This window comes from Oncorhynchus gorbuscha, linkage group LG07, assembly GCF_021184085.1.
Source record: "Oncorhynchus gorbuscha isolate QuinsamMale2020 ecotype Even-year linkage group LG07, OgorEven_v1.0, whole genome shotgun sequence".
In the NCBI taxonomy this organism is placed as follows: domain Eukaryota; kingdom Metazoa; phylum Chordata; class Actinopteri; order Salmoniformes; family Salmonidae; genus Oncorhynchus; species Oncorhynchus gorbuscha.
The window spans coordinates 62,269,448-62,293,321 of NC_060179.1; the positions used below are offsets into that span (position 1 = coordinate 62,269,448).

General features: G+C 44.3%; 1 protein-coding gene across 1 annotated transcript; it reads right to left on the bottom strand.

Moving 5' to 3' along the window:
* On the bottom strand, positions 1–23,294 carry LOC124039317 (heparan sulfate glucosamine 3-O-sulfotransferase 6-like). The gene is made up of 2 exons (XM_046355262.1): positions 22,483–23,294; positions 1–1,311 (listed from the first exon to the last, which is right to left on the bottom strand). Exons 1-2 carry the CDS (start codon positions 22,971–22,973, stop codon positions 693–695), a joined length of 1,110 nt encoding a protein of 369 aa, XP_046211218.1. The 5' UTR covers positions 22,974–23,294; the 3' UTR covers positions 1–692.
* Positions 23,295–23,874: the final 580 nt, after the last annotated feature.

Below are 23,874 nucleotides of genomic sequence, written 5' to 3' on the forward strand. Positions count from 1 at the left end.
TCAAACATTGTCATTTTAATAAATTATGCTTCCAGAAATGTACAGTCAAGGAGGGGTACAGTTTATGAGTTTGGTATGAAACAAACAATGAAGAAAGATAAGGGATACAGATATAGCATATACCACAATTCTCAATAGCATAACACTTGCAACATAAATAATAGCAATTTTACAGCACACAGTGTAAATCAGTAATATATTTTGTTAACAAAAAAATAGTACATAGTCCAGCATTTATACCAGTAATAGTCTTCTGCATTGTTAAAAATAATGTCACCTAAACATCTTTGCGATTGCATTTTCAAACATGAGAATGGGATAACACTAAAAATTATCTGTCATTAATAAAATTATTTTATAAATGCACTTGGCTTATTGTAGTCTAGTTTATTGAAATAGTATTATCATATTTGGGATGAATATTTGGCTCATGGAGCAGTTTTGTCAGAATATTTATTTTTTACTACATTGCAGCGACACAACAATCATACTAGGAAAAATCACATCTGTTTATACAAGGAGATTTAAACCCTCTCTTTAAAAACCAAAATATACTAGTCTGTCTGTTTCCACCAGTCCCAGCCGAAGTCACGAGGACCTGTCATTTGGCAAAACCTCAGGTTAAGTGGCCATTACAAGGCCTGTAGATCCTCTGGAGACACATGTCTATGCTCTATCCCATCCCATTTCCATCAGTCCCAGCCAAAGTCATGGCCTGTCATTTGGTAAAACTTCATGTTGAATGGCCTATAGAACTCCCTGAGCCTGAGCAGCACCTCTGGAGAGATCTGTGGATGAGGCCTTCCCTTAGACTTCCCCAGACAGCGTGGCCTGCTGCTCCCCTCAGGCTTCTTCAGGCAGGGGAAACCCTTGGTCTGGTTGAAGTAGAAGTGTTTGTCCGTGACCAACCTCTTCAGCCCCAGGAAGTCCTGCACCCTGCCCATCTCCCCGGCCGGGTCCGTCACCAGCCGCTCCCCGCTGACGAAGAGGAACTTCGAGAGGGGGAAGTAGCGCAGCCAGTTCTCCAGGTGCTTGGCGTAGATCCCGATGCGCACGGCGCTCCAGGAGGTGTCGATGAGGCCCGTGGTGGAGTTCCGGAAGGTCAGGCTCTGGAAAGACGGAAGGCCGGGTTGTTTGGACAGCGTCTGGGTGTAGTCGGACACGGCCCGGGTCACGGGGTCTCGGACCACCACGATCAGCTTGGTATGACGACTCAGGGCGAAGAGACGCCGAGGAGCCTCCTTGGTGACGAAGTAGCTTGGTGTCTTCTCCATGGTGATCTGGCTTTCCAACGTCCGAGGCATCAAGTTTCTGAGAGGAGAGGAGAGAAGAGGAAAGATTTGATTAGTGGTTCCCAAACATTTGGTAAACTAACATGCTAACAGCTTCTGGGAATGCAACAAACTTTAAGACCTTTGGAACCTGGTTTATGTGTCATAAACACGACCAGATCTGTTTCCACATGTTTAATATTACAACATTTTATGGAATATGGATATTCCATGCGTCATTGGAGTGTTCCAACAGTCCCCTTTGATGCTCCCAGCCTTGAGGGCTTCTGATTTAGCTTTGTAATTAGTTGGTTAGGTCTGTGATTACATCAATATAAACATCTACATTAGACGCTGGCCTCGCTGAAATGCATGTCAGATGGAGAGGAAGTCAATGAGTGGGTGCTTAAGGGAAACCACAAAACCATAATAACCAGTGAAAAGTCATTTCCACAGGACATCCTCCTCCTTCACAAGCCTGTCAGAGCATCTCTGAGAGCTAGGCTGAGAGCTAGGCAGAGAGGTAGGCTGAGAGATAGGCTGAGAGGTAGGCTGAGAGCTGGGCTGAGAGCTGGGCTGAGAGCTAGGCTGAGAGGTAGGCTGAGAGGTAGGCTGAGAGGTAGGCTGAGAGCTGGGCTGAGCCCAGGCTGCCTGGACAAATAACAGTGCATTCGGAAAGTATTCACACCCCTTGACTTTTTCAACATTTTGTTGAAAATAACTGTGTACGAGGCTCCCCATCCAACCTGACAGAGTTTGAGAAGAATGGGAGAAACTCGCCACTTACAAGTGTGTTAAGCTTGTAGCCAAGAGGACTCTAGGCTGTAATCAACAAAGTACTGAGTAAAGGGTCTGAATATTTTGTATTTTTAATACATTTGCAAAAATGTATAAAAACTTGATTTTGCTTTGCCATTGTGGGGTATTGTGTGTAGATTGATGAGGGGGAAACAACTATATAATCCATTTAAGAATAAAGCTGTAATGTAACAAAATGTGGAAAAAGTCAAGGGGTCTGAATACTTTCCGAAAGCACTGTATACCATACCATGCACTGCCTATCGTATACCACGGACACTGCAATAAACTCCCCAACAGACCAGCACCAATCTGACTCTACTTTAGCCAACAAATGAGAAATAGACCTGCACCCAGATTAGCAGTAAAGAATCTGATGATGAGCTAAAGAGATGAAAGACAGTTAATAGTCTCCAAATTGTTTTATTTTAATTTTATTTAACCATTATTTAACCTTTAAAAACCTAATGTTGGAACACTATTTAAAGTGGAATCTCAGAAGTTCCATTTTAGAATCCTAAGGACACAAAACAGGAATCCTTCCAACTCTCCTCAGAAAAGGACCACCTTCATTTAATTTCAAATGAGGGGATTCAAATCTCACGGCGGGTTTATGTTTTAGAAATCTAAGCATGAAGGAACGTTCCAACTCCTCAGAAAATCCCTCATTTAATTTCCACGGATGGTTCCCCCCGTAGCATAGCCATGTGGTAGAGACTGAGGTTGGGTCTCAAATGGCATCCTATTCACTATAGTACGGTGCACTAGGGCTCTGAACTGAATTTGTGCACTCTTAAGGAATAGGGTGCGATTTGAGACGCATTCCAAAAGCTGTCATCAACGTGGTTGGTCTCTGGTCTCTAAATGCAGGGCTCTGGCCTGAGCTGTGTGGGGAACATACTCCTCTCTGATCCAAATCTGACATCCCCACCACGAATGTGCCATGAAGCTAATCCTGAAAACATGGCTTATGTTTTTACAACAGACCGCCTCTTTTTTTTACTACAGCCTGGGTAAGGGTGGATATGAGGATCAGGTATACAGACAACACTCATACCACAGTAACGGAATCTGTTAGGTTTTTAGAGAGGATCTACCTCAATTGGATCTCTTGGTTCAATAAAGGTTAAGTAAGAGAAAAAGGAAATCATGTAGATAATGTTTCATTGGCTCACCCCAACTAGGCCTATAGCATGTTGATATTAATATTACAATGTAAGAGGTCAAATAGTAACACAGAAAACCTCCTTTCAAGTGCAACAACTCCACTGGGATTCAGATTTAGAGGGACATATCTCTACACATTCTCTCCTGTCTTCCTCTGCTCTGAACAACTCCCACGGTGGCTGATCAGTTACATAGGACGGCATTGTGCTATAATTCTATCACTTCACAACTCTGTTCATTTCTAGATATAAAGGAGACCCTTTTCTTTACAATTACCACTACAACCCATTACAACTAAATAATTATACTTATTTAATTTGATACTTCTTTTGCTCTCTCTATTTGTAAAAAATGTAATGTTTTACAATAATTATGACATACGGAGGTGACAGTCTGTTTGTGTAGTGTGTACTCAACAGCAACTGAATGTTTAATTCTGACCAAACAGGCTAATGGCATCCATGCTGGACTGTCCCGGCTTCCATTGCCATCACGTTTAAATTCTTTATTTAAATGTTTTATTTATTTAACCTTTATTTAACTAGGTAAGTCAGTTAAGAACAAATTCTTATTTACAATGACGGCCTACCCCGGGCCAAACCCGGACGACGCTGGGCCAATTGTGTGCCGCCCTATGGGACTCCCAAACACAGCCGGTTGTGATACAGCTTGGAATCGAACCAGGGTCTGTAGTGACGCCTCTAGCACTGAGATGCAGTGTCTTAGACCACTGCGCCACCCGGGAACCCCCAAAACACTGTCCTGTAATCACCGAACTCTCTGGCTACAACACAAACCCAAGTGGGAGGGAGGGATAGACACACATTAACCTAGCCAGCCTTATCTCACAGTATTAAAGTGAGACCCATATACTAGAGTGGATACCTATTCAACTGCTGTTGTGGTTCTTTGTCAAATGTTGTTGCTCTCTGTATGGTTTCCAGCGGCAGCTAGGTTAGCGGAGGCTAGCTAAGTGATCTGCTGTTTGTTTTAATCACACCTTAGCCTAGCGGTAGCACTGTTAGCATCTGGAGCAAGAATGCAGGTCAGAGGGTCCACAGATGTGTGTTTATCTCTATAGACCTGCTGTACTCACCGTCTGGGTGGCCCTCAGCTCTATTAGGCCCTGTTGTAAAATACCTCAGGTTGATAGGCTGCTGTTTATGACCGTATTGTAGAGACTGAACTAAGTACACCAACCTGAGTGTGTGTCAATGTCATCTCAAAAACAAGGGGAAAAGACAAGCTACACACTAATTGTGGAAACTTTAATGTTGACAAATATTGACTTGATCGTGTTTGTACTAAGTAGGTGAGCTCGCTCGTAAAACGCAGCATCTGGGCATTAGCATGCGTGTGTGTGTAAGGGCGTCATGCATCTCCAACATCTTAGGGAGCACAAAGTACGTGTGGATGGCTGCACGCACGCACGCACGCACGCACGCACGCACGCACGCACGCACGCACGCACGCACACACACACACACACACACACACACACACACACACACACACACACACACACACACACACACACAAAGTGCTCCAACCTGGGCTTTTAACTCTTATTTGCCTTCCCAGTGTTAGCTTTCCTCTCCCCTGTGTGTCATACAGTAAGAACCCATGTTTGTAAACATAGGACAGGGGCTTTGATTTAAAAGTTGGCCACACTCTCAGAAGAACACACCTAGACACACCCACCCACCCAATGGACACACACAAACACAAACATATGGGCATGCACGCACACACCCTTATGCCCTTATGCAGGAGCAGCTAACACTCTGCACTGTTACCAGCAGGACAGGCTGAGGTTCTCTGTGTGTGTGTCTGTGTGAATGCTCACGCATGCAAATGTTTGTACCAGCATGAGCGCGTGTGTGAAATGCAGTAGAGGATATAAAGATTTGTTGCTGGGTTGGAAGGGTTTTCCCTGTTGGTCCCCGGACTCAGACCCTGTATGCTGTGATCTATCTTGACTCTGTGTAACTTTACTCTGTGACCCCCGTCAGACCCCTCTGGGAGAGGACTTTGTCCTTTCCACCCTGAAAGTCAGAGGCAGACACTTATGATTCAGTGGGTGAGACCATCGGGCCCACGGGGGATGCTTATAACGCAAGATGTCTTCAGCTCAGCATCTCTCTCTCCCTCTCTCTACCTATTTTATCAGGGATACTTCCATAGGACATTGCAAGTTACATTATGAGTACACACAGTGTGCAGGAATGTTGAGAAGACATTTTGTCAACCAATTCCCATCACTGGGGGACTGCATTTCTGTCACTACAAGTTAAATGTCATCTGGAGGCTTAAACACAGGGCATGTTGCCTCTGAGAGCTGAGACATGCCTTTGACTCTTTGTCCCCTGCGTTAGACTCAGTACTCTGCTACTCTGCAGAGAGAGAGGCTTGTCATTCCTGGGAGAAGAAAATGGAGGCCTCAGGAGTTAGTGAAGAGTAATTAGAAGTCAACGTCAGCAGGAAACAACAAAGAGACCAATAAAATGTGTGTGTGTGTGTGTGTGTGTGTGTGTGTGTGTGTGTGTGTGTGTGTGTGTGTGTGTGTGTGTGTGTGTGTGTGTGTGTGTGTGTGTGTGTGTGTGTGTGTGTGTGTGTGTGTGTGTGTGTGTGTGTGTGTGTGTGTGTGTGTGCGCGCAGTACAGTAGCATAGCATAGTAGAGTCTAATGTTGTAACATACACACCAAGGCTGTCGGACTACACTCCCACGCTGGTTTCATACAGCAGCCAGAGAGTGGTGAGAGTTCTATTTGTTGAGGAGGTTTAGGCCTACATCAGTGAGGTAGGTCGGTAAGAAAGACCTAAAGAATGTGTCTACGAGGGGGAAAAGTGAACATGACTGTTAATACAGAGATTATTACAGCAGGCAACTTTGAGAAGAGTCAGTGGGAAGCGGTCTCACAGTTTCCTCGGGAGAGATAATGACAGTGTAGAGAGAGACAGAAAGAGAGAGATGACAGTGTAGAGAGACAGAAAGAGAGAGAGACAGAGAGAGAGAGACGGAGACAGACAGAGAGAGAGACAGAGAGAGAGACAGAGAAACAGAGAGAGAGACAGACAGACAGAGAGAGAGAGAGAGAGAGAGAGAGAGAGAGAGAGAGAGAGAGAGAGAGAGAGAGAGAGAGAGAAAGGGGGAAACAGCTCAAGCCTCCAGACTGTCTACTGCAGGATAAAGCCTGACATTCCAACTCCAGAATTAAAAAAGAGAGAGAGAATTGGAGAGATAATAGGGTGAGAGAGCAAGAGATGGGAGACTATGTGTGAGAAGAGAGAAGGACAGAAAAAAAGTGTGTTCCTTGCTGTAATTGCACCCCTCCGTCTTATCGAATGGGAAAATCAGCATGTGTTCCTGCCTGGCCCACAGTGGGTTAGCTGTTAGCTGTGCAACTTTATCAGTGGGTGACCATGGGCCAGGGGCCCACACCCTGAGATGAACAGATGAACAGACAAGAGGAAGAGGAAGAGAGAGATGGACAGATAACTGGTGGGTCACTTCCTTCCTCTTTCCTCCCTCAGCCTGTGTAGTTGTGTAGTTACTGTAATAACTTAGAGGGTTTCAGTGTGAAAGCATGCACTGCACTGTAGTCATTCTTTACAAAGAACTACAGAAACCCTGTTTTTAAGAGAACCTCCACCTTTAAAACAGTACTATACTCCTTGTTCTAAATGAATATTTCACAAGGGCTTCTAATGATTCTCTGAGCCAGGTTGAAGTGTGTTTTTCTATGCACTTCATAAAAGAAAAGCCCTTTTGAACCAAAGTTAAACATTATCATCTAATACTATACATCAAATCAAATCACATTTTATTGGTCACATACACATGGTTAGCAGATGTTAATGCGAGTGTAGCGAAATGCTTGTGCTTCTAGTTCCGAACATGCAGTAATATCTAACAAGTAATCTAACAATTTCACAACAACTACCTTATACACAGAAGTGTAAAGGAATGAATAGAATATGTACATATAAATATATGGATGAGTGATGGCCGAACGGCATAGGCAAGATGCAGTAGGTGGTATAAAGTACAGTTTATACATATGCGATGAGTAATGGGTATGTAAACATTATATAAAGTGGCATTGTTTAAAGTGGCTAGTGATAGAGTGCCTTGCGAAAGTATTCGGCCCCCTTGAACTTTGCGACCTTTTGCCACATTTCAGGCTTCAAACATAAAGATATAAAACTGTATTTTTTTGTGAAGAATCAACAACAAGTGGGACACAATCATGAAGTGGAACGACATTTATTGGATATTTCAAACTTTTGTAACAAATCAAAAACTGAAAAATTGGGCGTGCAAAATTATTCAGCCCCTTTACTTTCAGTGCAGCAAACTCTCTCCAGAAGTTCAGTGAGGATCTCTGAATGATCCAATGTTGACCTAAATTACTAATGATGATAAATACAATCCACCTGTGTGTAATCAAGTCTCCGTATAAATGCACCTGCACTGTGATAGTCTCAGAGGTCCGTTAAAAGCGCAGGGAGCATCATGAAGAACAAGGGACACACCAGGCAGGTCCGAAATACTGTTGTGAAGAAGTTTAAAGCCGGATTTGGATACAAAAAGATTTCCCAAGCTTTAAACATCCTAAGGAGCACTGTGCAAGCGATAATATTGAAATGGAAGGAGTATCAGACCACTGCAAATCTACCAAGACCTGGCCGTCCCTCTAAACTTTTAGCTCATACAAGGAGAAGACTGATCAGAGATGCAGCCAAGAGGCCCATGATCACTCTGGATGAACTGCAGAGATCTACAGCTGAGGTGGGAGACTCTGTCCATAGGACAACAATCAGTCGTATATTGCACAAATCTGGCCTTTATGGAAGAGTGGCAAGAAGAAAGCCATTTCTTAAAGATATCCATAAAAAGTGTTGTTTAAAGTTTGCCACAAGCCACCTGGGAGACACACCAAACATGTGGAAGAAGGTGCTCTGGTCAGATGAAACCAAAATTTAACTTTTTGGCAACAATGCAAAACGTTATGTTTGGCGTAAAAGCAACACAGCTCATCACCCTGAACACACCATCCCCACTGTCAAACATGGTGGTGGCAGCATCATGGTTTGGGCCTGCTTTTCTTCAGCAGGGACAGGGAAGATGGTTAAAATTGATGGGAAGATGGATGGAGCCAAATACAGGACCATTCTGGAAGAAAACCTGATGGAGTCTGCAAAAGACCTGAGACTGGGATGGAGATTTGTCTTCCAACAAGACAATGATCCAAAACATAAAGCAAAATCTACAATGGAATGGTTCAAAAATAAACATATCCAGGTGTTAGAATGGTTAAGTCAAAGTCCAGACCTGAATCCAATCGAGAATCTGTGGAAAGAACTGAAAACTGCTGTTCACAAATGCTCTCCATCCAACCTCACTGAGCTCGAGCTGTTTTGCAAGGAGGAATGGGAAAAATTTCAGTCTCTCGATGTGCAAAACTGATAGACATACCCCAAGCAACTTACAGCTGTAATCGCAGCAAAAGGTGGCGCTACAAAGTATTAACTTAAGGGGGCTGAATAATTTTGCACGCCCAATTTTTCAGTTTTTGATTTGTTAAAAAAGTTTGAAATATCCAATAAATGTCGTTCCACTTCATGATTGTGTCCCACTTGTTGTTGATTCTTCACAAAAACATACAATTTTATATCTTTATGTTTGAAGCCTGAAATGTGGCAAAAGGTCGCAAAGTTCAAGGGGGCCGAAATACTTTCGCAAGGCACTGTACATTTACTACATCCAATTTTTAATTCTTAACTGGCTAGAGATTTGAGTCAGTATGTTGGCAGCAGCCCCTCAATGTTGGTGATGGCTGTTTAACAGTCTGATGACCTTGAGATAGAAGCTGTTTTTCAGTCTCTCAGTACCCTCTGGAGAGCCTTACGGTTGTGGGCGGGGCAGTTGCAGTACCAGGCGGTGATACAGCCCAACAGGATGCTCTCGATTGTGCATCTGTAAAAGTTTGAGTGTTTTTGGTGACAAGCCAAATTTCTTCAGCCTCCTGAGGTTGAAGAGACACTGTTGCTGTTGTACCTTCTTCACCACGCTGTCTGTGTGGGTGGACCATTTCAGTTTGTCAGTGATGTGTACGCCAAGGAACTTAACTTTCCACCTTCTTCACTACTGTCCCGTCGATGTGGATAGGGGGTGCTCCCTCTGCTGTTTCCTGAAGTCCATGATCATCTCTTTTGTTTTGTTGACTTTGAGTGTGAGGTTATTTTCCTGACACCACACTCCGAGGGCCCTCACCTCCTCCCTGTAGGCCGTCTTGTCAATGTTGGTAATCAAGCCTACAGCTGTAGTGTCATCTGTAAACTTGATGATTGAGTTGGAGGCGTGCATAGCCACGCAGTCATGGGTGAACAGGGAGTACAGGAAAGGGCTGAGAACACACCCTTGTGGGGCCCCAGTGTTGAGGGTCAACGAAGTGGAGTGGTTGTTACCTACCCTCACCACCTGGGGGCATTCCGTCAGAAAGTCCAGGACCCAGTTGCACAGGGTGGGGTCGAGAACCAGGGTCTCAAGCTTAATGACGAGTATGAGGGTACTATGGTGTTAAATGCTGAGCTGTAGTCGATGAACAACTTTCTTACACAGGTATTCCTCTTGTCCAGATGGGTTAGGGCAATGTGCAGTGTGATTGCGATTGCTTCGTCTGTGGACCTATTGGGGCGGTAAGCAAATTGGAGTGGGTCTAGGGTGTCAGGTAGGGTGGAGGTGATATGTTCTTTGACTAGTCTCTCAAAGCACTTCATGATGGCGGAATTGAGTGCAACGGGGCGATAGTAGTTTAGCTCAGTTACCTTAGCTTTCTTGGGAACAGGAACAACAGTGGCCCTCTTGAAGCATGTGGGAACAGCAGACTGGGATAGGGATTGATTGAATATGTCCATAAACACACCAGCCAGCTGGTCTGCGCATGCTCTGAGGACGCGGCTAGGGATGTCGTCTGGGCCAGCAGCCCTGCGACAGTTAACAAGTTCAAATGTTTCACTCACGTTGGCTGCGGTGAAGGAGAGCCCGCAGGTTTTGGTAGCAGGCCATGTCGGTGGCACTGTATATTCCTCAAAGCGACCAAAGAAGCTGTTTAGTTTGTCTGGTAGTAAGACATTGGGGACCGCGACAGGGCTGGTTTTCTTTTTGTAGTCCGTGATTGACTGTAGACCCTGCCACATACCTCTCGTGTCTGAGCCGTCGAATTACGACTCTACTTTGTCTCAATACTGACGCTTAGCTTGTTTGATTGCCTTGCGGAGGGAATAGCTACACTGTTTGTATTCGGTCATGTTTCCGGTCGCCTTGCCCTGATTAAAAGCAGTGGTTCGCGTTTTCAGTTTTGTGTGAATGCTGCCATCAACCCACGGTTTCTGGTTGGGGAAGGTTTTAATAGTCCCCGTGGGTACAACATCACTGATGCACTTGCTAATAAACTCGCTCACCGAATCAGTGTATACATCAATGTTGTTGTTTGACGCTATCCGGAACATATCCCAGTCCACGTGATCGAAGCAATCTTGAAGCGTGGAATCAGATTGGTCGGACCAGAGTTGAACAGACCTGAGCACGGGCGTTTCCTGTTTTAGTTTCTGTCTAACAAAATGGAGTCGTGGTCATATTTGCAGAAAGGAGGGCGAGAGAGGGCTTTGTATGCGTCAATGAAGTTAGAGTAACAATGATCCAGGATGTTGCCAGCCCGGGTCGCACATTCGATATGCTGATAAAAATTAGGGAGCCCTGTTTTCAGATTAGCCTTGTTAAAATCCCCAGTTACAATAAATGCAGCCTTGGGATATGTGGTTTCTAGTTTACATTGAGTCCAATGAAGTTATTTAAGGGCCGTCAAGGTGTCTGCTTGGTGGGGATATACACGACTGTGATAATAATCTAAGAGAATTCTCTTGGTAGATAATGCAGTCGGCATTTGATTGTATGGAATTCTATGTCAGGTCAACAAAAGGACTTGAGTTCCTGTATGTTGTTATGATTACACCACGACTCGTTAATCATAAGGCATACACACCCGCAATTCTTACCAGAGAGATGTTTGTTTCTGTCGGCGCGATACCTGAAGAAACCAGGTGGCTGTACCGACTCTGATAACGTATCCTGAGTGAGCCATTTTTCTGTGAAGCAGAGAATGGTGCAATCTCTGATGTCTCTCTGGAAGGCAACCCTTGCTCGGATTTCGTTGTCAAGAGACTGGACATTGGCTAGTAGTATACTCTGGAGCGGTGGGTGATGTCCAGAAGACCGCTCCGTCTGCCCCTTCTGCGGCGTCGCTGTTTTGGGTTGCCTGCTGGGATCCAATCCATTGTCCTGGGTGGTCCTGGGTGATGCTGCATTACTCTTTCTCCAGCGTCTGCTACCGTTACACTATTGGTGAGGGAAAAATAAAACGGCCACATTTTTCCACGAATTACCTACCTTTTCCAAATTAATTGAAATTACAAGTACACCTCAGAACTCTCTAATGGACTCCAACCATTGGCCATCTGGTGTCTACCCAACTCTAGACCAATGAGAAGACTCAATACTGGACTGCAGTGAATGCCACTTCCTAAATTGTTAAATGTCCCACTCCTTGTGGTTGTAGCCCATCCTTGACTTGTTTTAACTGAGGAATGGGATTACAGTTGGCAGAACACAGGGCCTGCAGCTGCTGGGAAAGATAGTGTTTGTCATTAAGGGGCCAATCCTGACCCAGTAAATTGTGTGTGTGTTTTTGTGTGTAAGAGAAAGAGAGTCTCTAAAATACACAGCACAACAGAGAGAGAGAGGGAGTCTCTAAAACACACAGCACAACAGAGAGAGAGAGTCTCTAAAACACACAGCACAACAGAGAGAGAGAGAGTCTCTAAAACACACAGCACAACAGAGAGAGAGAGACAGAGGGAGAGAGAGCGATGTCGGCATATGAGAAAGCATTTATTTGGTTTTCAGATTTCTTTTTTTGAACTTCCTATATAATGTTCACATTCCGAACTGAAAAGGACAGAGTTCTCCTTCAGACAGAGTTCTTATTTTAATCAGTCACATTTCCTCACAATTAAACATTACTATTGTCCAGGAAACCAATTTGTGTTACATTATTAAAGACAACCCATAAAATGTTTCCTTATCTGCTTTTCATAACAAAGAAAGGTGTGTTCCTATGATTCTACTCGCTACTCTCACGCTCTCTCCACTTCACCCTCACCCTTCTGCCCTCCTTACCCTCTCACCCACCCAGCCAGACGGTCAGTCCGTCAGTCAGTTAAACAGAGATGGTCAGACAGGGCAGAAGGCAGAGGCCACGGCTGAGACAACAATACACACTGAGCTGTCAATGATTTACCAGCCTCTCCAGACAGTCTAAAACAGAAGATGGTATGCTGGGTGATGTGGGTAGAGGGTCAACCTAAAGGGTCCTGGGTAAAATTATGCGCCAGACAGCTCCTGGATGAATTATAATCCAATAACTGCCCTTGTTGATAGACTAGAGCAAATAAGCAGACTCTAATTGGGACTGGGCCCTGGTTAAGATAAGTTTCGACAGTTTGAAGTGTAGGGATTCATCCCTTGTGTAACTAAACAGAGCAACTCTGGTGTTGGTGCAAAAACAAAGCTGCCCTTTTCGAATGTCACACTTGTATCACTATCCTACAGTCGCTACAATGACTAGGCCTACTACAGTCTCTGATAACTAAAATGTCATTAGTCCACAAATTTATAATCACAGCTTTACAGAAAACAGAAGACATTTCCCTCTGGTTTTCGGCGCTGACTGGGTGTGTATTATGATTCCAAAGAGGTGTAGTGCTATGTGAGGTTGTTATAGCTGTGACATCCATCTTGCTGTGACAGGGACATGGGAGGATGAGGTCGGGAGGGACGGAGTGGAGGATCATTTTTTACACTCCACCAAACATAAACCCTAATCAGTCACTGTAACCTGGGAGTCGTGTTAGAGACCTGCAGGCTGACAGGAACCCAGGCCACTGGATCAATACTGTCATAATTCTGTTGCTCTATCTGGTTCAAATGGATTTGTTTATAATGAGGGGAAAGAAGGTAGGCTAGTGAAAACATCCCTGGGTTAGTCTTACATTATTATAGTAAATGAGCATCCAAGTAGCCTACACCTGCTAGTTAACAAATAAACACACCTTTTTGTCACACTGAGCTTAGAAATCTTCACAACAATATTAATATACAGTATGTGCGAATGCTGCGGTAATTGGTCAACTGTATAGGGAGCACCGTTTTAACTAAGTCCCTTTGAACTAATACATTGCCATGTAGTTCTATTCACTGAGCAAATGACCAGTTAGCTAATCATGTATATAGACCTAATTAGGTTAGGCATCTGGCTATTGAGGACATTGATTTGGAATAGGCAGTCCCTTGTTCTATCACACCAAGAGGGTTGGAATAGGCAGTCCCTTGTTCTATCACACCAAGAGGGTTGGAATAGGCAGTCCCTTGTTCTATCACACCAAGAGGGTTGGAATAGGCAGTCCCTTGTTCTATCACACCAAGAGGGTTGGAATAGGCAGTCCCTTGTTCTATCACACCAAGAGGGTTGGAATAGGCAGTCCCTTGTTCTATCACACCAAGAGGGTTGGAATAGGCAGTCCCTTGTTCTATCACACCAAGAGGGTTGGAATAGGCAGTCCCGTGTTCTATCACACCAAGAGGTTTGGAATAGGCAGTCCCTTGTTCTATCACACCAAGAGGGTTGGAATAGGCAGTCCCTTGTTCTATCACACCAAGAGGGTTGGAATAGGCAGTCCCTTGTTCTATCACACCAAGAGGGTTGGAATAGGCAGTCCCTTGTTCTATCACACCAAGAGGGTTGGAATAGGCAGTCCCTTGTTCTATCACACCAAGAGGGTTGGAATAGGCAGTCCCTTGTTCTATCACACCAAGAGGATTGGAATAGGCAGTCCCTTGTTCTATCACACCAAGAGGATTGGAATAGGCAGTCCCTTGTTCTATCACACCAAGAGGGTTGGAATAGGCAGTCCCTTGTTCTATCACACCAAGAGGGTTTGAATAGGCAGTCCCTTGTTCTATCACACCAAGAGGGTTGGAATAGGCAGTCCCTTGTTCTATCACACCAAGAGGGTTGGAATAGGCAGTCCCTTGTTCTATCACACCAAGAGGGTTGGAATAGGCAGTCCCTTGTTCTATCACACCAAGAGGGTTGGAATAGGCAGTCCCTTGTTCTATCACACCAAGAGGGTTGGAATAGGCAGTCCCTTGTTCTATCACACCAAGAGGGTTGGAATAGGCAGTCCCTTGTTCTATCACACCAAGAGGGTTGGAATAGGCAGTCCCTTGTTCTATCACACCAAGAGGGTTGGAATAGGCAGTCCCTTGTTCTATCACACCAAGAGGGTTGGAATAGGCAGTCCCTTGTTCTATCACACCAAGAGGGTTGGAATAGGCAGTCCCTTGTTCTATCACACCAAGAGGGTTGGAATAGGCAGTCCCTTGTTCTATCACACCAAGAGGGTTGGAATAGGCAGTCCCATGTTCTATCACACCAAGAGGGTTGGAATAGGCAGTCCCTTGTTCTATCACACCAAGAGGGTTGGAATAGGCAGTCCCTTGTTCTATCACACCAAGAGGGTTGGAATAGGCAGTCCCTTGTTCTATCACACCAAGAGGTTTGGAATAGGCAGTCCCTTGTTCTATCACACCAAGAGGGTTGGAATCCCTTGTTCTATCACACCAAGAGGGTTGGAATAGGCAGTCCCTTGTTCTATCACACCAAGAGGGTTGGAAAGGAAGTCCCTTGTTCTATCACACCAAGAGGGTTGGAAAGGAAGTCCCTTGTTCTATCACACCAAGAGGGTTGGAATAGGCAGTCCCTTGTTCTATCACACCAAGAGGGTTGGAAAGGAAGTCCCTTGTTCTATCACACCAAGAGGGTTGGAAAGGAAGTCCAATGGACTTTTTCATTCGTCCAATACTAAATACTCATCTTGTTATCATTTTCACATCTCCTATACATGTCCCTTTATTTCATTAACTATCATCTGATTGGATAGGGCATAACATACGGAAGGTGAAAGATCGTCCAATGACGAGCTGTCAAAATATTGAGTTGGGCGATTAGGTTATTCTCCAGATTGAAAATCCATACCCATCCCAACCCGATTGATCAAATCATGTTTGATTATTCAATTATATTTCCCCCATTTCTTTTTGCATATTGACATCCGTCTTGAAGACATTCCTTTGGTGTCTTGAAAGCATGCCATGCATGTATTGTAGATCTCTCTTTGGCCGTACACCGCCATAGCCTGAAATAATGACACAGACGAACCGACCAGTGGACCTTGTCAGGGAAACAAAGTCTCCTTTGTTCTGTCCAATTCTATATATTTTATTTATTTCAGAGACACTTTGACCATGAAAGGCCCTCCCAAAATCTTTTCGTTGGGCCAAAGAACTCTCTCTCTCTCTCTCTGTCTCTAACACGACTTCAAAACCTTAAAAATGTGCCTGGGAATTCGGCAGTGGAAGAATCCCTTGTGATTGATTTTTTTTTTAAAGGCAGTTAAGAAATAAGAGCTGGACATTCCTGTCTGCATACTGTGACCAATGCTACACTGAATTATGCAAGAAAATATACTTCTGAAGAACCCTGTCCCCCCAATCCCCACACGTTTCAAAGTCTTCACAGTATGTATAGGGTATAAATGTCGGTGGTTGAAGGATCAACGACACCTTGTCAACAAGATTGAATATTCGGCAGTTAAGGAACCTCCCCTGCAGTGCCCTGGTAAAGGTACCAACAGCTGAATAAATAGGAAACTCTAGTTTAACAGATCAATATTGGAAATTACATCTACAGTATGTCTAATGAATATTCATGGTGTCATGAAAAGGTGTGGGATGTGACACTTGACTGGGTTGGATCTCAAACGCTTAGGCTACTTGCACACATGCAATGGAAACACACACACACACAGAGAGAGAGAAAGAGTAGAAAGAGCTAAACCCTTTAAACATGTTCTCTCCCACAAAGCCACATAACCATTTCCAAATGCATCGAGAGGCCAAGTTTTTTCCACATATAAGCATTTCTTCTAAAACAATTTTCCAAATGCTTCTTTTTAACATGTCCATGTGTTTTATTTGGTAACTAACTGAAGACAGAGGACAGTGTTCCTTTTCAAACTCAAAGCAGTGTAACAATACACTTTGAAATTAAGAGCTCTGTCAAATTACATAATGTTTAAGTGATACTTTCAATGTCCAGTCTAAATGCTTTATGCTGTTGTCTTAAATGGTGCCTGGAGTGGTTCCAGTCCAGATATGAATGTATATTCAATGGGATTTTACTTAATTCTATGTCAATGTGAATAGCAACACTTTATAAAATTGCCCTTATGCCACAGAGTTACTCTATAACTGATTTGGTAACCAGAATGTTATTGGTCAGCCGCACACATAAAACAGTGATTGAATTGCATTGAAAGGTCCGATTATGTTTCCTATCAGTTACTAGTTTAGTTACTGTGTAGTTACACAAGTTATTATACAAGACATCGCAATCCCTTGTCTAATACCTTGGTTAAAATCAAAGACCCCATCAATTATGATACAAGGCCTTTCACACAAAGGAGAGAAGAGTGGAGGGAGGTGAGAGGGCGGAGCTGGTAATGATAAGGGATTAGACTGACTGATCTGGGTCTCATTACTCCAACACAGCACTACATACTTCGACTTAGATAAGAACCAATAAACCATCACACCCTTAGGCACAGATCTAGGATCAGCTTTCCCTCCCCAAATCCTAGCCTTTACCATTAGTGGAAAATACCCAATACTGACTTTAGATCAGAGCCTTGGCTTGGGGCAACTTCACCCTACACTGACAAGCTGGTACTCCAAAACGTGATGTCATCTCTGTTTCCCTGAGCTGTCTGAGCTAATGCCTGACCTGTCATTACAGCAGGCCAATCCACACAGTGTTGACAATGCCTGTCCTCAGATTAGGAAAGACTAAAACCACACTTGTCCACACAGAAGAGAGACTAGAGAGCTGCTGTGCAGCTGCAACAAAGCACTACATGGACTGTGACGGTGTTAAAAGATGTGTTAGAAGGTCACTGGTCTCTCAACACCATCAAAGGCTGTAGCCAGTAACTGTTGTAGTGCCACAATGTAGGCTACTACCTAATCATCTGCCTGGCCTCACAAACTACACTGAATAAAAATATAAACACAAAATGCAACAATTTCCAAGATTTTACTGAGTTACAGTTCATATAAGGAAATCAGTCAATTGAAATAAATTCATTAAACCCTAATCTACGGACTTCACATGACTGGGAATACAGATATGCATCTGTTGGTCACAGACACCTTAATTTAAAAAAGGTAGGGGCGTGGATCCAAAAACAATGCATCGCAACACATCTCCTTCGCGTAGAGTTAATCAGGCGGTTGACTGTGGCCTCTGGAATGTTGTCCCAGTCCTCTTCAATGGCTGTGCAAAGTTGCTGGATATTGGCGGGAACTTGAACACGCTGTCGTACACGTCGATCTAGAGCAGTGGTTCCCAAACTTTTCATAGTTCAGTACCCCGTCAAACAATCAACCTCCGGGTGTGTACCCCCTCTAGCAATTTCGATGAGGCTCTCTTGTTCAGATAGGAAAGGGATAACGAATCCAGTTTTTTGTGTCGCCATTTCAGGAAAGTACCTGCGTAATTGCGCACCTAGCTCACTAAGGTGCTTCGCTATATCACATGTGACATTATCTGTAAGCTTGAGTTCCTTTACACACAAAAAAATCAGACAATGATGGAAAGATCTGTGTGTTGTCCTTGTTAATGCAGACAGAATAGAGCTCTAACTTCTTAGTTGCTGAGAGTCCCTGTAAACCTAGATTCAGATCGTTCAGGCGAGAAAAAACATCACACAGATAGGCTAGTCGTGTGAGAAACTCGTCATCATGTAAGCAGTCAGACAAGTGAAAATTATGGTCAGTTAAGAAAACTTTAAGCTCGTCTCTCAGTTGAAAAAAAATGTGTCAATACTTTGCCCCTTGATAACCAGATCACTTCTATGTTGTAAAAGCGTTACATGGTCGCTGCCCATATCATTGCATAATGCAGAAAATACACGAGTTCAGGGGTCTTGCGTTAACCATTTTCACTGTAGTGTCCAAAACGTCTTTCAAGCTGTCAGGCATTCCCTTGGCAGCAAGAGCCTCTCGGTGGATGCTGCAGTGTACCCAAGTGGTGTCGGGAGCAACTGCTTGCAAGCGTGTTACCACTCCACTATGTCTCCCTGTCAGGGCTTTTGCGCCATCAGTACAGACACCAACACATCTTGACCACGAAGTCCATTTGATGTCACAAAGCTGTCCAGTACTTTAAAAATATCCTCTCATGTTGTCCTTGTTTCCAGAGGTTTGCAGAAGAGGATGTCTTCCTTAATTGACCCCCCCATAAACATAACAGACATATACCATGAGCTGTGCCAGGCCCGCCAAATCTCTTGACTCATCCAGTTGTAATGCATATAATTCACTGGCTATAATTCACTTTCGAAACATCTCCTGCCATGTGACTGATGCATCATGAAACAGTTATGTTTGATGAAGTCATTGTCTGTATAGTTTTTTGGGCCTTTTCCCCCAGGATTGTCCCAGGCATATTCGCGACAGCAGGAAAAACGAGGTACTCTACAATAGTATGGGGATTGCCTGTCCTAGCCACTCAGAAGCTCACGATATGAAACACTTCTGACAGGCCGCCTGATAGGCCGCCCCCAGGTGGTGAGGGTAGGTAGCAACACATCTGCCACGCTGATCCTCAACACTGGAGCTCCCCAGGGGTGCGTGCTCAGTCCCCTCATGTACTCACTGTTCACCCACGACTGCATGGCCAGGCACGACTCCAACACCATCATCACCGACAACGATGAGACAGCCTATAGGGAGGAGGTCAGAGACCTGTCTGGGTGGTGCCAGAATAACAACCTATCCCTCAATGGAACCAAGACTAAGGAGATGATTGTGGACTACAGGAAAAGGAGCACCGAGCACGTCCCCATTCTCATCGACAGGGCTGTAGTGGAGCAGGTTGAGAGCTTCAAATTCCTTGGTGTCCACATCAACAGCAAACTAGATTGGTCCAAACACACCAATACAGTCGTACGGCCCAGTGTATCCGGTGCCACTGCCAAGGACAGGGCCTCCTGTATGTCTCTCCAGCCTGGTGAGTCCTGTGCCTGCGCCCAGAACTAATCCTCTCGTATGTCTCCCCAGCCTGGTGAGCCCTGTGGCAGCTCAACGTACCAGACTGCCCATACGTCTCCACTCTCCAGTGATGATCCATGGCACGAAGCCTCCAGTGATGATCCATGGCAAGCAGCCTCCAGTGATGATCCATGGCACAAAGCCTCCAGCGACGTCCTCCAGTCCGGAGCCTCCAGCGATGTTTCTCCATTCCGGAGCCTCCAGCAACGTTCTCCAGTCCGGAGCCTCCAGCGGCGTTCTCCAGTCCGGAGCCTCCAGCGATGTTCTTCAGTCCGGAGCCTCCAACAATGAAGGTCTCCAGTCTGGAGCCTCCAGGAACGACGGTGCCCAATCCAGAGCCTCCAGCAACGAGGGTGCTCAGTCCGGAGCCTCCAGCAACGAGGGTGCCCAGTCCAGAGCCTGTCACACCCTGACCTTAGAGATCCTTTTATGCCTCCATTTTGTTTTGGTCAGGGAGTGAGTTGGGGTGGGCATTCTATGTTTTGCGTTTCTATGATTTTCTATTTCTATGTTTTGCCGGGTATGGTTCTCAATCAGGGACAGCTGTCTATCGTTGTCTTTGATTGGGAACCATACTTAGGCTGCCTTTTTTCCCACCTGTCTTTGTGAGAAGTTGACTTCCTATATGGCACTTAGCTTTAAGCTTCACGGTTTTGTTTTGTAGTGTGTATTGTTTTGTTCTGCGTCTTTTCTTAATTAAAGAACATGTACGCTAACCACACTGCACCTTGGTCCGCTCCTTCCAACAGCCGTGACAGTGTAAGTCCCCGGCTACTAGGAGTGCCGCCTCTTGGTGAGCGTTTTCTTGTTTGCTTATGATACAGCTCATTCAATGTTGTCTTAGTGCCAGCCTCTGACTGTGGTGGTATGTAAACAGCTCCGAAAAATGCAGATGAAAACTCTCTAGGTAGATAGTGTAGTCAACAGCTTGTCATGAGATACTCTACATCAGTCAAGCAATAGCTTTTATTTACAAAAATGCATAGACTGCAGCTCCTTGTCTTACCAGACGCCACTGTTCTATCCTGCCGGTGCAGTGTATAACCAGCCAGCTGTATGTTGATAGTGTCAAGCATTAGATATTACAGTTTTGAATGTCCCATTGGTACTGTAGTTTAATCTTCCTCATAGGTCATCTATTTTATTGTCCAAAGATTGCACATTTGCTAGCAGAATGGAAGGAAGTGGGGGTTTATTCGATCGCCTATGAATTCTCAGAAGGCCTGCCGACCCATTTTTCTCTGCCTCCTCTTCAAGCAAATCATGGGGATCTGGGCCTGTTCCCGAGAAAGCAGTATATCAATTGCGTCAGGCTCATTAGACTCGTTAAAGGAAAAAAGGATTCTGCCAGTCCGTGGTGAGTAATCACAGTCCTGATGTCCAGAAGTTATTTTCAGTCATATGTACAAACTAAGTAAAAAAATGAGTTACAAACAACGCAAATAAATGAACAAAAAAACACAATTGGTTGGGGGAACGTAAAACGTTTGTCTCCGGCTTCTTCTCACCAGGTCAAGACCCAGGTGAGGACGAAGAGCTCGCAGATGAGCTTCCCTGAGACGGCTTCTGATAGTTCGTGCAGAAACTCTTTGGTTGTGCAAACCTACAGTTGCATCAACTATCTGGGTGGCTGGTCTTAGACGATCACACTTGTGAAGAAGTAGGATGTGGATGTCCTGGTCTGGCGGGATTGCACGTGGTCTGCGGTTGTGAGGTACTGCCAAATTCTCTAAAACAACATTGGAGGCGGCTTATGGCAGAGAAATTAACATTCAATTCTCTGACAGCAGCCCTGGTGGACATCACAATTGCATACTCTCTCAAAACTTGAAATATCTGTGACATTGTGTTGTGACAAAACTGCACATTTTATAGTGGCCTTTTATTGTCCCCAGCACAAGGTGCACCTGTGTAATGATTATGCTGTTTAATCAGCTTCTTGATATGCCACACCTGTCAGGTGGATGGATTCTCTTGGCAAAGGAGAAATGCTCACTAACAGGGATGTAAACAACGTTGTGCACAAAATTTGAGAGAAATAAGCTTTTTGTGCGTATGGAACATGAAACATGGGACCAACATTTATATGTTGTGTTTTATATTTTTGTTCAATATATAGTAATTAAAGTGAAAAACAGTACAGTCAGGTAACTTGCATTAGACGTATGTTACACTGCCAATGTATTTTTCTGCGTAATCCTTAGTAAAACAATAATAGGTGTATGCTTGGAGACTTTCATCCCTCCATTGATGCTGTTTCCATTTGTACCCAACATCTGCAATATTCATGAACAGACTGTATTGATTTCTCCCTCTTCTTGGCTCTGTGTCACATCCTTATGTGCTCTCCTGCCTTCTTCCTAACCAGGTGATATTGGTGACATGTGAGGGCTCCCCAGGGACACACACAGGGACAAACACTTAGAAATGCAGCACATCACGTCAACAAACAGCATTTTATTGGCAGGGGACTGAATACCCCGTCGAACCAAGGGGCTCTGAGAGAGGAGCCTTATTTGGCGTTAGGGGATATTAATGAAGTGACACTGAAGTAAGCAGGGGAAGATAGGAGCCTGTTCAGGAGAGTTGATCAATTACAAAAATAAGGCACCAAAATATACACCTGATATACAGTAAATCCACATAATATTGTTATCTTTTGGTGGCTGTGATGACAGGCAGTTTCATACAATATTTTGGGGTGAATTATAACTAAATTATGACTTGTGATTTACCAAGCACCTATGTCACAGTGCAATAACATGATTTTACCTGGGTATCAGGTAATCGGCATTGACTGATTCAAGTGAAATATTAGGCTATTTATTATAGAAAATCATATCTCTTTCCTTTTTTTGGCCATGTTCAATATGTTTTCACTGCTACTGTAAATTAAAGCATACAAGAAAAAACAGATTTAATTCAAATTCAAAACAGCCCTTACTCTCCCTTACCTGTACCATTCCAATCCGTTATCATAGAACCTGTCGAAGAAGTGGGGTTCGGCGCCCACAGCTCTGACATCCGGGTGAATGCGCAGAAACTCCAAAAGCGCGCGCGTGCCTCCTTTCTTTACTCCGATGATGATTGCCTGAGGAAAAGTTTTACTACCGAAGTTATTGGCTATAGAGATGTTGTTATCCGGTCGCAGTTCGTTATCATTGCCCTGCATGAGTGAGTCAACACTGTCAAAGTTCTCCGAGCCGGGAGAACTGTTCTTGTGCGGGTCGAGCTTTTGTTGCTTCAGTTCATCATTTAGGCCTAATATTTTGTTGATAAAAGTTGTCTGTTGTTCGTATACAGGTCTTGGTAAGGATTCGCAGTACCCAGAGAGACAGTAAAATAAGTAAGTGAAAATGATGATCATGGTAAGGAAGACGGAAAGTTTGGACTGCGCCTTCAGGTGTCCAAAGTTGAACACAGCTCTCCATTTGCTACATCCCATGAGTCGCTATACTGAGCAGGAGGGTAACACGCAGAAAACATGCCTTTTTAAATTAGATAAGTTCAATGCGTTTTAAAATAAAGATTAGGCCTGGTCTTTCTTTATAAAGTTACCCATAAAAACATCGTTCTTGATGAAGTCGTGCCATTACGCACTTAAAAAAAATCCATGAATATGTTTGATCATCCACTTCATAACACATAACTCTAGTTGAAATAAATATTTGTAGGCCTAACTGTGTCAATGTCAACTTGTCCAAAGTGCACAGTGCTCAGAGAAACGTAGTTTGTCCCCTCTTGCTCCCTGCTCCTCTCCCTTGGCTCGCGCGAACCTTCTGGCCCCCATCACCAGACTACAGACACACCCCTTTCCTTCTGGGTGTGAATCCACGCCCTGTTGGTCAAATTCCCTCCTTTACATTTTCAGCCATGATTCTGAAAATAACACGAATAACTGGCACACTGAGATAAATCACAAATAATAATGTGATTGAATAGCTTTTTTAATTACTATGTAGGCTAATTCAAGAATATATAGGTATCTTCCAAGAAATAAACATTTGTTTAGAAATATGGTGTTATGCCATTTAAATGTAAAAAGGATCATTAAGAAATCTCTAGATTTGTCTATGTGAAGTGTTGTTTAAAGCCCTCTGTTTGGGGCTGACTGTGGTCAATGTGTCTGTGTGGACTGTGGGGTAGGGGTTACCCCCTGTCCCTACCCAGGGCTGTAAAAGGGGCTATACCCTATGGAGCCACCTGTCTGTCTGTCTGCTAGCCCTCCTTGGCCACACACCCTATGGAACCAGCCTGCCCAGCCATGACACACAAATGAACCTCTTCCTGCTATGACAGGGCCAGACAGGTGCAGTCAGTGGTCAGCTGGAGGTCTGTGTGTGACC